This window comes from Schistocerca cancellata, chromosome 1 (genome assembly GCF_023864275.1).
Source record: "Schistocerca cancellata isolate TAMUIC-IGC-003103 chromosome 1, iqSchCanc2.1, whole genome shotgun sequence".
NCBI classification, from domain to species: Eukaryota; Metazoa; Arthropoda; class Insecta; order Orthoptera; family Acrididae; genus Schistocerca; species Schistocerca cancellata.
In genome coordinates, this window is record NC_064626.1 from 139,280,907 (window position 1) to 139,296,534 (window position 15,628).

General features: G+C 42.7%; 1 protein-coding gene across 4 annotated transcripts in view; it reads right to left on the minus strand.

Moving 5' to 3' along the window:
- Positions 1–1,412: 1,412 nt before the first annotated feature.
- Positions 1,413–15,628, minus strand: part of LOC126166879 (lysosomal-associated transmembrane protein 4A) — a 31,845-nt gene continuing 17,629 nt past the window's right edge. For all 4 annotated transcript variants that reach the window (XM_049920438.1, XM_049920437.1, XM_049920441.1 and 1 more), the window contains exon 6: positions 1,413–2,933. In XM_049920438.1, coding sequence (XP_049776395.1) covers positions 2,502–2,933 — 432 coding nt within the window. In that variant the 3' untranslated portion in view covers positions 1,413–2,501. The remainder of the gene's footprint in view (positions 2,934–15,628) is intronic.

The following is a 15,628-nucleotide window of genomic DNA, read 5'->3' on the forward strand; positions in this document are numbered from 1 at the left end:
ATCAAAAGCCCTCTGGAAATCTCGATACCACGGAAACAACTTGTTATCCCCAGTCAACAGCACTCTAAGTTGACATGAACAAAGATCCAGTTGTTTCACAACAACAATAGTTTCTAAATCCATAATGGCTATGTATCAACAGATCATTTTCTTTTAAGTATTTCATAATGTACTAACAGCTAATTTATGTTCCAAAATCCTACTGCAAATAGTTGTATGTAATTTGGTAATTATTCCTATTTCCTTTTTTTGAGCACGGGTGTGACCTGTGAAACTGTCTAGTCTGTAGGTATAGATCCTTCAACAAGTGGTTTGTTGTAGCAGTTGTTAAGTATGGACTATTCTATCAGCCTACCATGAAAGAAACCTAACTGGTAAATGATCTGGGCTGACCAACTTGCTTTTATTGATTTGAGTTGCTCTGCAAACTGAGATCTACTTATAAGTTACACAAGTTGGTAGCTGATCTCAGTTTGAATTCTGGAACATTTACTTTGTCATCTTCTGCGAAGGATTTTGTGGAAAACCATATTTAGTAACTCCACTTTAGTGGCACTGTCATGGGTAACATCACCTTTGCTATCACACAGTGAAGGTATCACTTGTCTTGGTGCTGATTTACTTGACATATGACCAGAATCTCTCTGGATTTTCTGACAGGTTTTGAGACCGAGAAGCATTGTGGAAACTATTAAAAGGACCTCAAAATCTGCCATAAATTTTGAGCTTCTGTAAAACCTTGACATTTTTTGGGACTTTGTGTTCGTTTGAATTTGGTATGCTTGCTTTGTTGCTTCTGCAACAGCATTCTGACCTATTCTGTGTACCATAGGGGATCAGTACTGTCTCTTATTAATTTTTTTGGTACTAATCTCTCCATTGCTGTCAATACTTTTTTTTTAAATCTAAGCCACAATCAGTCTATCCTTACATAGTTAGTTTAGAAGGAATGGAGTGCTCTTGGGGATGTCAAGGGTATTTTTATCTGCTTTTCAAATAAAAATGTTTGCATTTATTTTTGGTGGGTTTGTACGTTACGGTATTCGGACTCCCTTCACCAACATTGTGGTCACTAATCGAGGTATTAGCCATGATGTTCCCCATTTGCTACGGACTATTTGTTACTAAGAGGTCAAGTACATTTTCACAACCACAGGTTGCAATTATGTATATTTGTATACTGCAAAATAGTAAAATGTACATAGCTAAATAAATATGGAGTAATAACAAAGCTCTTCGTCACAAAACTCAAAATTAAATACCCCCTTAAAAAAACTACAAAGTATTTCAAATACATACATTAACATTTTTACAGTACAAAAGTCCACATATCACACTATCACTTCCAAACAGTGTATGGAGGGAAAAAGGAACACACTGGAGCAAGCACACTGAAATAAGATACGTATAAATTAAAAGCAAGCAAATTTAATATTCAAATCTCTTTAATTTATTACAGGTTTAAATGTGTACTTCACTGATTGTAAATATACACTGAGTGAATGTACAAGAAATAATCATCAAAAATTATGAACTATAACCTGCATCATCATCACAGTTCAGGAACTTTGAACATTAGAATTTTTAAACTTCCTATTCTCTCTAAATTTGTATATACATATATCTGTAAAATTCGTTAATGTTTACATTAAGCCCCAACATTAAAATCTTATTTGTTTCTATTTTTTATGAATGTATTATATGTCCTTTATTTAAGCAATGAACACTAACACCAAAATTAGTTTCTTTACTTGCCCTTTTTTAAGTTATTTAAAGTGAGAAGCTGTCAAATATAGTGTCAAGAATAGACTCTGTTTATAACAATAAATTTCAGTCATAAATAATATCAAGTGGTTTCTCTGCAGATCTCTCCAATATTTACAGTAGAACTCAACAGTTCAGTATGTATTGAATAAGTAAAAATATTTTAAGACATACAAATGCTGACGAGTTTAAAAGAAACCTGGGATAAACACCACAGCTATGGATGTTGATAAGACAGTCATTCGATGTTGTAACGTACTGTTGTAGTCTGCTCCGTTGCCTAAATACGACCTGCCATCCAACACTAAACTAACACCAAACCTTAAAAGAATTTTTCATACCCTTCTAATCAGAACCTACTCACAGGTACTTTACTACCATCTAAAAATTCAGTACATTTGATAAATATAAATTTGATGAATAACACTACAAAATATATCCAATTAAATAACATTATTATTAAGCTATATGTGTGTGCCAAATTAGTGTGTGTGTTTGTGCCTGTGTGTGACACAACTACAGCCTTTAACAGCAAGGAGGTATACAATGTGAACTAAAATACTGAAATCTATCAATCACTGTACAATTTATTGCAACTGTTAACAGTGTTTCTGTATACCTCACTGCTTGTACGAAGAATTCTTGGTGTTATATGGAATATCTTTAAAGAAATTACTTTTCTTATCAGTGACCTCTCAAAGATGGATGGTGAGGTATCAAATATACCTGAAGCCTCACTAGGCAGAGGGCCGAGATTGCTCTGCGGTAGTAGCAATGGCCGCAGGTTGTGATGGAGCACTCTGTGGTGACTGAGTGGGTGGGGTGGCGGTCGTGGTGGTGGTTGGTGGTTCAACTGGCAGAGTCGCCACTGGGGCTGGAGGAGGCACAACAGAGGGATTGTAGGGAGTTGTGACTGGTGGAGGTACTGGAACAGGTGCAGGTTCAGTACACATTGACATGGGCACTTCTACTGCAGCACTGTATGAGGGTGGTGGAGTTGGAAACTTCTTAACTGCAAATCGAGGATCACACATGGCTGTCTCATAGTCTGGTAGGTCTGGCAACAGTGATTGACTATCAGGATCTATGTAATGAATAGTGCGCTGTGTAGCAGCTAGGCGAAGGGTTAGGTACTTGTAGCAACTCCATACCACACCAATGAAGTAAGCCTGTAACAAAAACAGAAGTTATATTACTGCAATTTCAGTTACAAAAACATAAATGTAATTAGACCATGTGCTCCTCTATCTGGAACTAGTGAATTTGAAATTGAAGGTTTTGCTGCAAAAAGGATGTAGCTAGAGCTTTCAATGTTTTCAGTAAGTTGAAAGGACTATTCAAAACCAAAATTCTAAGGTATAAGAAAACTTACTTTTTGATTATGTTACTTAATGGTTCTTACATATTATAACAGTACTTTCACCCAAAAATGTAAAAGAAGATTTCTTTTATGAAATGGATTTCATAAAATAACTCTATAATCATAATAATTTATTATTTAAATAAATGTTCTAAATGAAACACAGCATTAATTTTGGGTTTACAAGCTGAATTACATTTTTCAATGTTCATATTGCCATTCTGCAATGTCTGGATCTTATTGTGCATTGTCTGTGTGTACCCCGGTGTCAAGGTAAGATTTCAAGTGGCACAAAGAAGATTGCAACTTGTTTTAAACGAATAGAGATGTTAAATCGTGCATATCATTAACTGCAGAGCTGTAGTATCATATGAGAATAATATTAAATAGCCACATTTGGAATGTGTTAACTCATATAAAACACCTGGCTGTAACGAATTTTAGAAATATAAAATGGAATGATCACATACAGGGTGACCAGCATGAATATTCAATAACATGGCAAGGACAATCATTTGAAACAAAAACATCTACTAAATGTGGGCTCTAAAATGCATTCCTTAAGAACAATGAGCACTTGTTCACTAGACGAGATGTTCTACAGTAGTGAACATGAGTAAGTGCTCATAGTTCTTAAGATATGCATTTTAGAGCTTTTTTTTTTCTTCAACTGATTATTCTTGTCATATCCCCGAATATTAACCATTCCTCTGGGACACCCTGCAGACTGGCCAGTGTGGAGACAAGGCCTTAAGACTTCCCAAACCAATGACAACACTAACCAAATGACTACAATTTTGAAAGAAAATTCAGATACTTGAATCTTGGAGGACAAACCACTTTTATGAAGAAAACTGAGGCTGGACATACCCATGCAAGGGTCATCTGCTAACACCTGGGACAACAAAGATAGGAGGGCATATTTAAGTGCCAAAAAGTGGGGGCTGTCCAGTAAAATATGGATCACTGTGAGGGGAGCCCTGCAACTACAAAGGGGAGAGGTGACTCATTATGGAGTAAATATCCATGGGTCTTCCTGGTATGGCCAATACAAAGCTGGCTGAGGATGGTACATTCCCACCAGGGGGAGTGGAGGGAAGAATGCCACATGGTCAGAGTTCCCTTGCTTGCACAAAGTTTATTAGACTGGGATGCACCCTCCCCAAGAGCTGCCCATGAACTGAGCAAAAAGGAATTTGACGCGAAGCCGCAAATCCGCCCCAGAGGGGCCATGGAAAATGGGGTGGGATGACCACTCCCCAGCCAGATGATCGGCGGCAAGCTTATTACTGGGATACAAATGTGGCCACGCACCCAAAGGAAACCAACCAAACAAGCAGCACAGTCATCAATGGCAGACACCAAGGGTACTTGATGACATTGGCAGATTTAGAGCCACTGCTGTAAAAAGCAATAGCAGCCCTAAAATTCTCTACAGAGCAGTTGGAACAAGCAATAGAACACCATTATGGAGTGATCGAGACTTTTGAACCCCAAAAGAGATCCATCCGAATCCAGGGCCGAGGAACTAACAAAGGAGGGGGGGGGGGGGGGGGGCAAGGCAGAGAGAAGTGGGGAACAGGATTAAGAGGGAAGATGGAAATTGCTGCGAAGAGATGTGAGGTGAAGCTCAACTGGTAAACCCACCCGAAGGTGGGCAGCGGGCAAGTGATGTCCTAAAGCTGCGAAAAGGATATGAGGGGTCAGCAGTGAAAGAGCAGATAGTGATGGCACAGTAAACCACAAGCTGGGAACACTGAACTGAAAAGAGGGAGGGATCCCAGTGTTAACCAGAAGAATATAGACAGGGCTAGTGCAAAAGGCACTGGTGCCCAAGCCCATACTACAACCATGGACCGGGTCTGAAAAGAGCAGTGTGAAAGGGGCAGCTGAGGCAAACTTGACAACCATAGTCCAGACAGGACAGAACTACGGCCCAACAAAGGTGAAGAAGAGTCGGGAGGGGGGGGGGGGTTGAAAATGGTGTGAGAATTTCCCACTGAAGTGCACTGGATGGCAACCTGGAGCTGTCACTCTGCAGATGCCATCGAGTGGGAACTAGCCCTAATACAGAGTGGGGTGACCAACAGTCCAACAGAGGCCACGAGTCCATTAATAGTAATGAGAAAAAGAACATTTAGTATGGAGTACTGTGAAATGCCATTCTCCTGGGGCTGTGGGGAGCTGAGAACATTGCCTACCCGAATTCTGAATAGGACAGGAACTGTCAAATAAAAATCAGAATAGGACCCCAAAGATTCCACTCATGGAATGCAAGTAAGATCTGATTGCACCGAGCCATGTCACAGGCCTTATGAAGATCAAAGAAACCTGTGACAAGATGGCACTGCTTTGGCTGCTGAACTGCAGTTTCCAACTGAAGCAGATGATCGATCAAAGACCGTCCCTCCCGAAAGCTGGAGTGGTAAGGAGACAAGAGGTCCCAGGCTTTGAAAACCCAACTCAGCTGACAAGCCACCATCTGCTCAAATAATTTGTAGGGGATGTTGGTCAAGCTGACTGACTAGTAACTATCAGGGGAGTATCCTTACTGGGCATAAGGACAGGAACCATAATACTGTCGCTCCACTGAGAGGTGGAAAATGCCTTGGAGCCACATATGGTTAAACACCTGGAGGACATGTTGTTGTGGAAGACTGAGGCATTGAAGCAACATGTCATGGAAGGAATTGGGCAGGGGCTGAATCACGGGAAGAGGAGATGACCAGAAATTCTCATTCATTGAAAGGTTTATTGTAGGATTCCGCCTGAGGAGGGATGAAATGTACGTGGGAAGATTCAGCTCACTTTTTGTGGAGAAGGAAGGCGGCTGTATAGGATGCTGATGGCAATGCCATTGGAAAACTGTACAGACCCATCAGTTCTCAAGGAACACCTTGCAACCCAAGGCCACCTGGAAGGGCAAGGTCCGGAATGGAATACTGTCGCTAACGACCTTGGAGAGTGCAGAGTATCGAAGCGGCAGGAAAACCTAGGGAAGAGACAAAGTGTTCCCAACACACCCGCTTGCTCTGTTTAAGTAACAGGCTTTGGTGTGAAGATGGTCCAAGTTAATACAACCGAAGAGGACAGGTGCCAGTTAAGGCACTGAAAGGCTCCTGCAGAGAGTATAGATGGCGACAGCAATGGCCGCACTCCACCATGGGAACAGTCAACAGTGAAAGGTGCCCACTGAGCAAGGGATGGCAATGCCGGCGGCGCGATTATTTGCATCGGGCATGTTATAGATGACTTCATCAATACAACCTGACAAAGAAGGGGTGAACACTATAGGCCAATCTGAGGGATAGTAAGCCCAGTGGGATAATGTGGTCATTGGAAGGTGGGAAAGGATGAGAGAATCAACAGGAATTGCTCACTATTGCAGAGGTCATAATGTGACGAAAAGTGTTATTAAGGGAGAACAGATAGGGAAGTGAGCGAAATATCTATGGCAGAGAAAGTGGCTGTAAGTGGCACTGAAGCACAAGTCATGGTCTGCAAGAAACTGGTCTATATGTAGATCCCAATGAAGCACTGTCCCACAAGGGGTGACGGGCATTAAAATCCCCAAGGAGGAGGAAGGGAAAGGGCAGTTGCTGAAATAGGGAAATTAAGGTAGTGGGTATAAGTGGCCTATCAGGAGGGATATAGGGTTTGCAAGCTTCCAATTCAGTATGAAGGGGGAGCCATGTACTAACAACATCATACAGACAAACATGCAAATGCCACTAGAAGCCCTCAAAGGGCTGACCCGTTTCTGACAAAGCACAAAAAGTAAAATGAGATTCCTTGAGGATGACAAAAGCTGCAGAGTAAAAGAGAGTAAGAGATTGCAACTCTGGAACATGACTGTAGTATCCTTTCCAATTCCACTGAATAAGCACAGAACTAGGATCCAAATTTGAGGGGAATGGGCCAAAACTGATCACACCACCATGCATTATCAATAAGGATGGGGTGACCTCCATGAACAAGACGTTCCACGTGAGGAGTTGGCACCTCCGGGGGGGAGGGGGGGGGGGGCACCAGAGGAGCCTTGTCCTGAACTCACATTACTTCTTCTTCTTCTTCTTCTTCTCCTCCTCCTCCTCCTCCTCCTCCTCCTCCTCTTTTGTAGGTCGAGGAGGGCAAGTTCCAGAGAACAGGCTTCTGCGAGATCTGGAATTGACAGCAAGCAGGCAACCTTGAGGCGCAAGGACCGTGGGTCCTGGGCTGACCTGGGGCAGCCAGCATCCAGTCTGGGAGATGCAGAGAGGGAGGGGTCCCTGGAGGAGGCCCTATCACCAGCAGGCAACGAACAAGCCCTATCACCAGCAGGCAACGAACAAGGGGACACTTCTCCAGTAAAGTTAGGGGAATGGCATGTCGAGGGGAGGGCGTGGGAGTTGCAGGGTAGGGGGACAGTACACGGGCTGGGACTGGCAAAAATAGGAGGAACAGGGGGGAAAGGGTGTAACAGAGGCAAAGTTAGATGTCACAGACAGAACACAGTAATTTCTGGTGAGCCTCGTGAAGGACAAACGATCAACGACCTTATACTCCTGTAGTTTCTTATAAACCGGGCAATTCGGAGAGCATGGAGAGTGATGGTCATGACAACACACACAGGCCCCAGAACACAAGGGTGCCCCACACAGAGTGGGCATACTAATTCACTGCATAGAGGGGGCGTCTGACAGTGAGAAGAGATTTGGCCACAACACAAACACTGAAAACACCTCATGGGTGGTGGGATGTATGGCTTCATGTCATACCGATATCATGCAACCTTGATCTCCTCTGGCAGGGTGTCCTCTTCAAATCCCAGAATATAGGCCAGTATCAATTCTATTGTCCTTACAACCGTTCCTAACATGTCAAACAAAATGAATGCTTCCAAATTGGTTCGGAGTTTCTCATCAGTTTAGGCCCCTATGAAAAATGACTCCCTGACCCATATTCAAACATTGGTGAGGATTAATGGGCATCTGGAAGCAGCCAAGATGGTCACAAGCACAAAGGGCCACAGACTGGCTGGCAGGAGCAGATTGGGTGGCAGAAGTAGTTCTGATCAGCAGCGATCTCTACCACATCCCACTCAAAGTATTCTTCACCAAACTTTTCTTTGATAGTTTCCATGAAAAATCATAGCCTGGTGGTGGTGAAAGTGTCCCCATCAGTCCTGGTGCAGACCAGGTAGTGGGGAAAGGGTTTCATCGAAAGCCAACCCTCCTCACAAGGTGTAGCCAGGGAAGGAAAGCCTGGCAGGTTATAAGCAGCAACACTGAAAGATCCATTGCCATCTGAAGTGACAGCCGTAGAGGAACATCCAGCTTTAAGCTTAAGACGTTTCATATGCAAAGCACCTGCCCTGATATTACCCTCTCTGATCAGGTGTTCTCCTCGTGGGCACCAAAAAGATACAGCAAGGGTCATCTGACTTTGTGGCTGTTGCTGGGTATTCTAATGTTCCAGAATGACAAGCAACCAATTCTAGGCATACATGGGGACGTCACATATCAGAAATGTGATCCCTGTGTTGTCAGGGGCTCAACAGCAAGGGTACATAATTACCCCACCACACGGAGTGACTACCGTCCTGGCTATATGGTGTTAAAGGACAATAGCATCAGGTAACAGATGAAGGAGATGGTTAAGGCCACACACTAGACATGCCAAGATGTTCTTCCCCAGCTGCCGCACACAATGAACAGAAAATTTACAAGAGGAAGTCAAACCCCAAAGGGGGGCCAAAAACATCAAACAGGTAAGGTGAAAATGAAAAAGCAAGATAAAAAACTGGGAGTAATAACCAGAAACAAGGGGGATAGCCAGGCCCAAGTATGCAAGGACAGAGAGAGGGAAAGGAGGCGGCAGAGGGGAAGGAGTGAGGACAGGGAGGGACTGCCACAGGGCAATGAATGCAGCTCTGGAAGGAAGAAACGGCCACAATAGCTCAGGGTCCCACATGCACCACGCACAAACTCACAAATGATACATGAGCCGCTTGGGGTTGTCCATACAGTACACAGTTCACAGACAGAAGTTCAGAAGGTCAAAAAGATTGATGTCAACAGTCATCACATTTGAGTGATTTCCTACTTTTAAATGGAGAGTTGGCACTGTGATTAAAGAGATATAACTTGCCAAGCAGGACACTGGGATTCAAATCACAATGATTTTGCCATTACATTTTTCATGTGAACAATTATAAGAATTTCATGAAACTGAGAATGAACTTAATTTTGTGCAATAATTACAGGATAATATAACAACATGGGTAAGAACAAAACAATGAAAAATTTCTCCTCCAACATTTGGAGCATCTTGATGCAGAACCCCAAACTGTAGCACTGATTTTGAATAACAGTTGCACTTAAATTTATATATTAAAATACTAAAACTAGTTTCGGCCCCCAAGGCCATTAGCCAGTGGTTATACGTAACATGGAGTTTGAGTTCTGTCAGGGCATCTGACATAAAACCACTGGATAATGGCCTTTGAGGCCAAAATCAGTTTCTGAAAAACCAACTGGCATTGGCATTTTATTCAAAATACTGCAATTGCGTGGTTATAGATAATCACAACTTTTAGCGGATCATATAATTATCCAAGCAGTCTCTTACCATTAACTATTTATGCGCAACGGCATTATCATGAAAATGGATCAAGTTTCTTTTCTGGCAATTATTAGGCAAAAGATATGTTTGTGCATCAAAGGTTCTTTCATTTAACATGCATGATGCAGAAGATTTCTGTACTTCGAATTTTTTTTTTATCATCACCCAACTCATTGACATGACAAAGTTCTATTCAGTAATGTAATCATAAACAAATCTCAGTGTTTGTGTTGCCGTGTAGTAGATTGGACAATTAGGTTTTGATAAGCTTTGTCCTTCCACTAGACAGTGGTGGGATTAATTTTTTATTTTGTAGACATTAGTGATCCCATACAGATAAGTGGAGAGCAAATATGTCATAAATTTTATCATACTTTCCACAGTATGAGATCCTCAATTTGCAGTCTAAAAACTGTCACATCCACTGTAGAAATTTTAACCGCACATCAGAAGAGAGGCATGCGTGCCATAACTAGTTGTGTCTTTCTACAAGGAGGAAAATAGAAAAAACCTGCTGTAATTTACCACTGTATCCAATCTCTGCCCCTTTACAAAGAGAAAGCCTACAGGCTGACCATTCATTACAGTGGTGACCAGCAAAAATTTCCTTGTTAAGGGTCTATTCTGTGTGTCTAGCTAGTGACATACAGTTGCAGAACAGATGTTTCTTGGAGTAGGTCTAGAATACAGAAAGGACCATTTTTGAATAATATTTCTGCAGGCAATACTTCACATCAGCACTAGACTAGACTAGTTGCGATTTAGTGCCGCCTCTTGTTGTGCTGTCAAATATTCACCTTGCCTTCTGTAATTCCTCATTCCCTTACATTTTTTCTATTTGTTAGGTTTCAAAACTTCCCATTTTTTCTGAACAGGAATGCAATTGCAATCAGCATGGCCTTTGCCAAAAGCGATTTCTTCCATATCAGAAGGCATGTACAGACTGCTGGACTAATAAGTTAAGTCGTCGTCCTTCCAAACTGCCCACTACTTTTTGAACAGTAGATTTATTTGAAGTTAAAACAAGACAACTGAAAAACTCTCCATTGTTGATAACTTTGCTGCAGTGTTCCACTAAACATAAACCATGGATCAGTCATTTGATGCAACGAAGAAGTAACTCGAGAAGTGAGCTGTTTCTTGCAACATAATACCAGGACAGCTAGCTCTATCTCTTGGTATGTAAGACACACAACAAATGGAGATGCATCTTTCTTGTACAGAACAGAAGTGTGTTTTTTTCTACCACAAGACAGTTAATTTAACTCTGAAATTCCTCCAGGGGCCCTTTCCCTCCCCAATTACTGATTTAGTGCAGCCTACAAAATGTATGTTTCAGATTTTCGGAGTATTTAACTTTAATGCTTCTATCTTTAGGTCTTCAGCCAGAACTGTATTATCTCAATTGTTCGAGCATTGATATTCTTTTACTAACAGCTACAATTAGCATCTGACATAACAGACTAATGGGTTAACCACTTTCGAAGCAGATAGGAACTAGTTCATACACTATTCCAATTACACTATCAGTGGCTGCTCCTCCCTCCTCCTCCTCCCCCCCCCCTTTCCCCATGCATAAAAAATTGCATTTGTTCTCTCATATACAATCACTTGTACATCTATTTTCGACAACTTTCTCAGAATCTTTCACAGCAGTGTAATACCATCTAGTTATTATGAATACTTAACCAATTAACTGAACTTTCTAAAATTGCTATTTACCCATAATGCTTCTTTAAAATGATGAAATGCATACATTGAGACACTCAACAAGGAAAAATGTACAAATTAACTATGCATTTTTATTGCTGAGTAAAAATATCTTATGCTTATCAGAAATACCAGTTTTATTTTCCCGAGCAACACTTAATACCTCAGGGAGAACTATGCTATACTGGAGCACAATGCAGTTCAGAAAGTACAGAGGAGAAAATAAAATTATGTTGTTACTGAAACCACCAGACTATCATTTGCATGTTGGAGGGACAAGTGACTATGGAGGGGGAAAAAAAAACCACATCTCTGATCCTCCTCCTATAAATTCCACCATATCTAATCTCAATGTACAGCCCTGACTTTTTACATCAACTCCAAGGCACATTCCTAGGGAAGTCCTGAACTTGGTCCTTTCTCCCACATACACTCAACAGCCAACAATGTCCAAATTAACTACACATTTTTATTTCTGTGCAAAGACGTCTTATACTTATCAAAAATACCTGTTTTATTTTCCCTGGCGATGTTTAATAACATCAAATCAGAGAAACTCAAATTTTTACAGAAATAATTATTGACAGCTGCTCTTCCCACACATTTTCCAAATGGGCCAATGTGGGACAAAATCTTAATCACACATGGTGTATCCTCTGTCACAAACAGTAAGGTGTCTCGCAGAGTACAAAGGCATATGCAGACGGAAAGCTCACATCCCCTTTCGATAATATGATTTTTGGATCATTCCATGTCAAAACACACAATAATTCAACAATTTGTAACCCTCTATCCCAGATTTTCACAAAACTTTGCATATTTGCTTACACTTCTGTCACAGGAACTTCTGCAAAATCTTTTTGGCCTCAGACTATGACTTTATCACTACATTTAAAATTCTATATAAAATATTCTGCAAGAATGTCAATGCAAAACGGTACTTATCTACATAAATGCCCACAACTCAGATGTTTATGAAGCTTTTGATTTTGAATTTTTTCAGTAGTATGGCATATAGTTAATAGGTATCCAGTTGTTGAAGCAGTAAAGTTACAAATAAATTTTTTACACAGTAGTATTGTATGTCAATTTTCAATTTCAGAAAAACTGCGACGATGTGGAAAAATGCTTATATCACATTTCTCCAACCTCCTGGAAACCTGATTTTGGTCTTGCATTATCCCCTAGATTCTAAGCTTTCTAACAATATAAAAATTTTAATGGGTCTTCTGCTAACTGACAAGCGCATCTGAAATCAAAATACTTATTGCTGTGATGGAAAAGGATCATTTTAAGTACGTTCATCCACTAAATGTCTCACTGCCTCAGATGCAAGGGTATCAAATTAGCATATTTAAGTATAACTCATTCTAGGCAGCAAGTTAATTTTAAGTGTGAAAATTTCTTTCCTTTCATTTGACTAATTCAGTAATTTTTTAAAGACTATAATACATATGATTTGTGTGTTCAGCCAACCACCTGCTCACATGGATAAAAAAGTGTTGTTCGACAGCAATAGCTTGTTTGAAAGCTTTATAGGCATGAAAACAATGCAACAATTGCTGAAATTCATTATTGAGATTAACTGGCATGCAACAATTAGTCTATCTGGTCTCAGTTGCTCTTTGCCTTTCTATGAGAAAAATCAAATCTAGAATTATATTTTCACTCGGCAGTGGAGTGAGTGCTGATATGAAAACTTCCTGGCAGATTAAAACTGTGTGCCGGACAGAGACTCGAACTCGGGACATTTGCCTTTCCCAGGCAAGCAGGTTTCTACCGGGTTTCAGCACCGGAATGATGGTGCTCTTCTGTCACTGCGATGGAAAGATGCCATAGCACCAGAGCCAGTTGAAGATGACGAGAAGATGTCCCTTGTAGTCAGATGAGAGATGTTTAATCATCTGACTGTGGATGTGATCAGGCCCAGGAGCTGTGTTGGGGCAATGCGCAAGGGCACTGAGGAGCTCCCACTCTGTAAATGGGGCATTACAGGATTCACTGCAGCATGTAGTGAATGAAAGGACATTCCCTTCCAGCTGCCGTTTGAGCTTGTGAAAGGCTGGGGGTTAATTCTCCGACACAGAGGCTCAAGCAAAGTGCTCGACAATCGCATTTGCGTCAGTACAGAACTCGCCATTTATGGTAACACCGGGGACAGCTGTTCAGGCCTGGTACCCGAAAAGACGTTTGATCTTTGCCCAGACTTGGGAAGGTGACGTGTGGCATCCAATGGTGGAGACTTATCTCTCCCAACATTCCTTCTTCCGTTGTTTGATAAGGTACCGAACACGGGCACGGAACCGTTTAAAGGCTATGAGGTGCTCCAGGGAAGGGTGCTGCTTATGTTGCTGTAGTGCTCACCAACGCTCCTTAATTGCTTCTGACTTCCAGCGACCATCAAGGGACTGCCTTGCACCTCGGGCACCCTAAAGAGCGAGGGATATCGCTTTCTGCTGCAGAAACAATTGTGCTAGCTCAGCCAGGCGGTGGAAAAAACCACCACAATTCCACTGGAGGATGACATCATGAGACTGGCAAGGCATGGAACATTCAATGAGGCACTTTACGCCTCAGAGTCACCTGCTGCCACCTCTTTATAGCCTGAGCAGTCTATATCCATTGTGTTCGAGAGTCTGGCGAAATCTAGGTCCTCAGTAGACGCCAAAATCTCTACCCCATCCTTGGCCGCAGAGCTCGTAGGTAGCAGTGGTGTGGGTGCCACCGCAATTTCCTTGGTCTGAGGGGTTTTCTTTTCGGATTTGTCTGGCTGCTCCTTGGGTTTCCCTGGCTGGGAGGACTTCACTGGCTCAGTCTCTGGGACTGAGGATGAGCGTGAAGCCCTACGACCAGCTGCTTTTGGGCTCTTCCGCCACTGGCGGGTGTCGTCTTTCGCACTAGAAGAAACCTGGGAATGGAGTGACCCAAGGGACCCCTTCATAGCGAGGGAAGTCGAAGAAGACTTAGAAGAAGCTTAGAAGTGGGGATGGATGTCCTCAATGGCAGAGGGGGGGGGGGGGGGGGGGCAGGTGCAGTCTTCCGGCTCTGAGAGGTGACCTGGGTTGGCGGAGCCGATGGTGCCAGAACTGTTGTAGCGGTTGCACAAGACGATGTCACATGCACAGGATGCACGCGTTCAAATTTTCTCTTAGCCTCAGTGTAGGTCAGTCTGTCCAGGGTCTTGTACTCCATGGTTTTCCTTTCTTTCTGGATAATCCTGCAGTCAGGCGAGCAAGGCGAATGGTGCTCTCCGCAGTTGACACAGATAGGAGGCAAGGCACATGGAGTATTGGGTTGTGACAGGCGTCTGCAATCTCGGCATGTGACGCTGGAATACAGCGGGAAGACATATCGCCAAACTTCCAGCACTTAAAGCACCGCACCAGGGGAGGGATATAGGGCTTTACATCACACTGGTAGACCATCACCTTGACCTTCTCGGGTAATGTATCAACCTCAAAGGCCAAGATGAAGGCACCGACGGCAGCCTGATTATCCTTTGGACCCTGGTGGACATGCCCGACAAAATGTACACCTCACCGCTCTAAATTGGCGTCGGACTGCAAAAGAAGGTCTCTGTGAAATATGATACCCTGGACCATATTTAAGCTGTTATGAGGTGTGATGGTTACAGAAACATCCCCCAGCTTGTCACAAGCGTGTAACTCCTGTGACTGGGCAGAGGATGCTGTTTTGATCAAGATTGAACTTGTCCTCTAAACGGCCAACAAAAAACTGAGGTTTCATCATCATGAAAGATTCCCTATCAGCTCTCGAACATACAAGGCACCAGGGCGAATAAGATCCACTACCATCCTTAGTCTGACATTTCTCCCAATGGTGTGGTCAGGGAGGGGAACGATTTGGGGTCGTACTTCTGTGCATTGAACTGTGATCGCTTAGAGACTGCTGGTGTTTCACCACCAGCAAGATATGATGGACTACACTTAATCCCATGTCGTCCACCCTGATGCCACCCACTCTGGTCAGAGGCCCTCCCCACAGGCGCTACCCAGCCGCAGCAAAGTCCACCTGGCAGGATGGCCATTGCCAGGAGTCCCGACACCCAAGGGGGATGAGCATCTACCCGTTGGCAAAGGTGGAGAGTTAACGACACAGGCATCAGCACAGCGATCCCTGCGTGGTCAGGAGGCTACAACCAACAGGGTACATGGCTGCCCCACCACAACG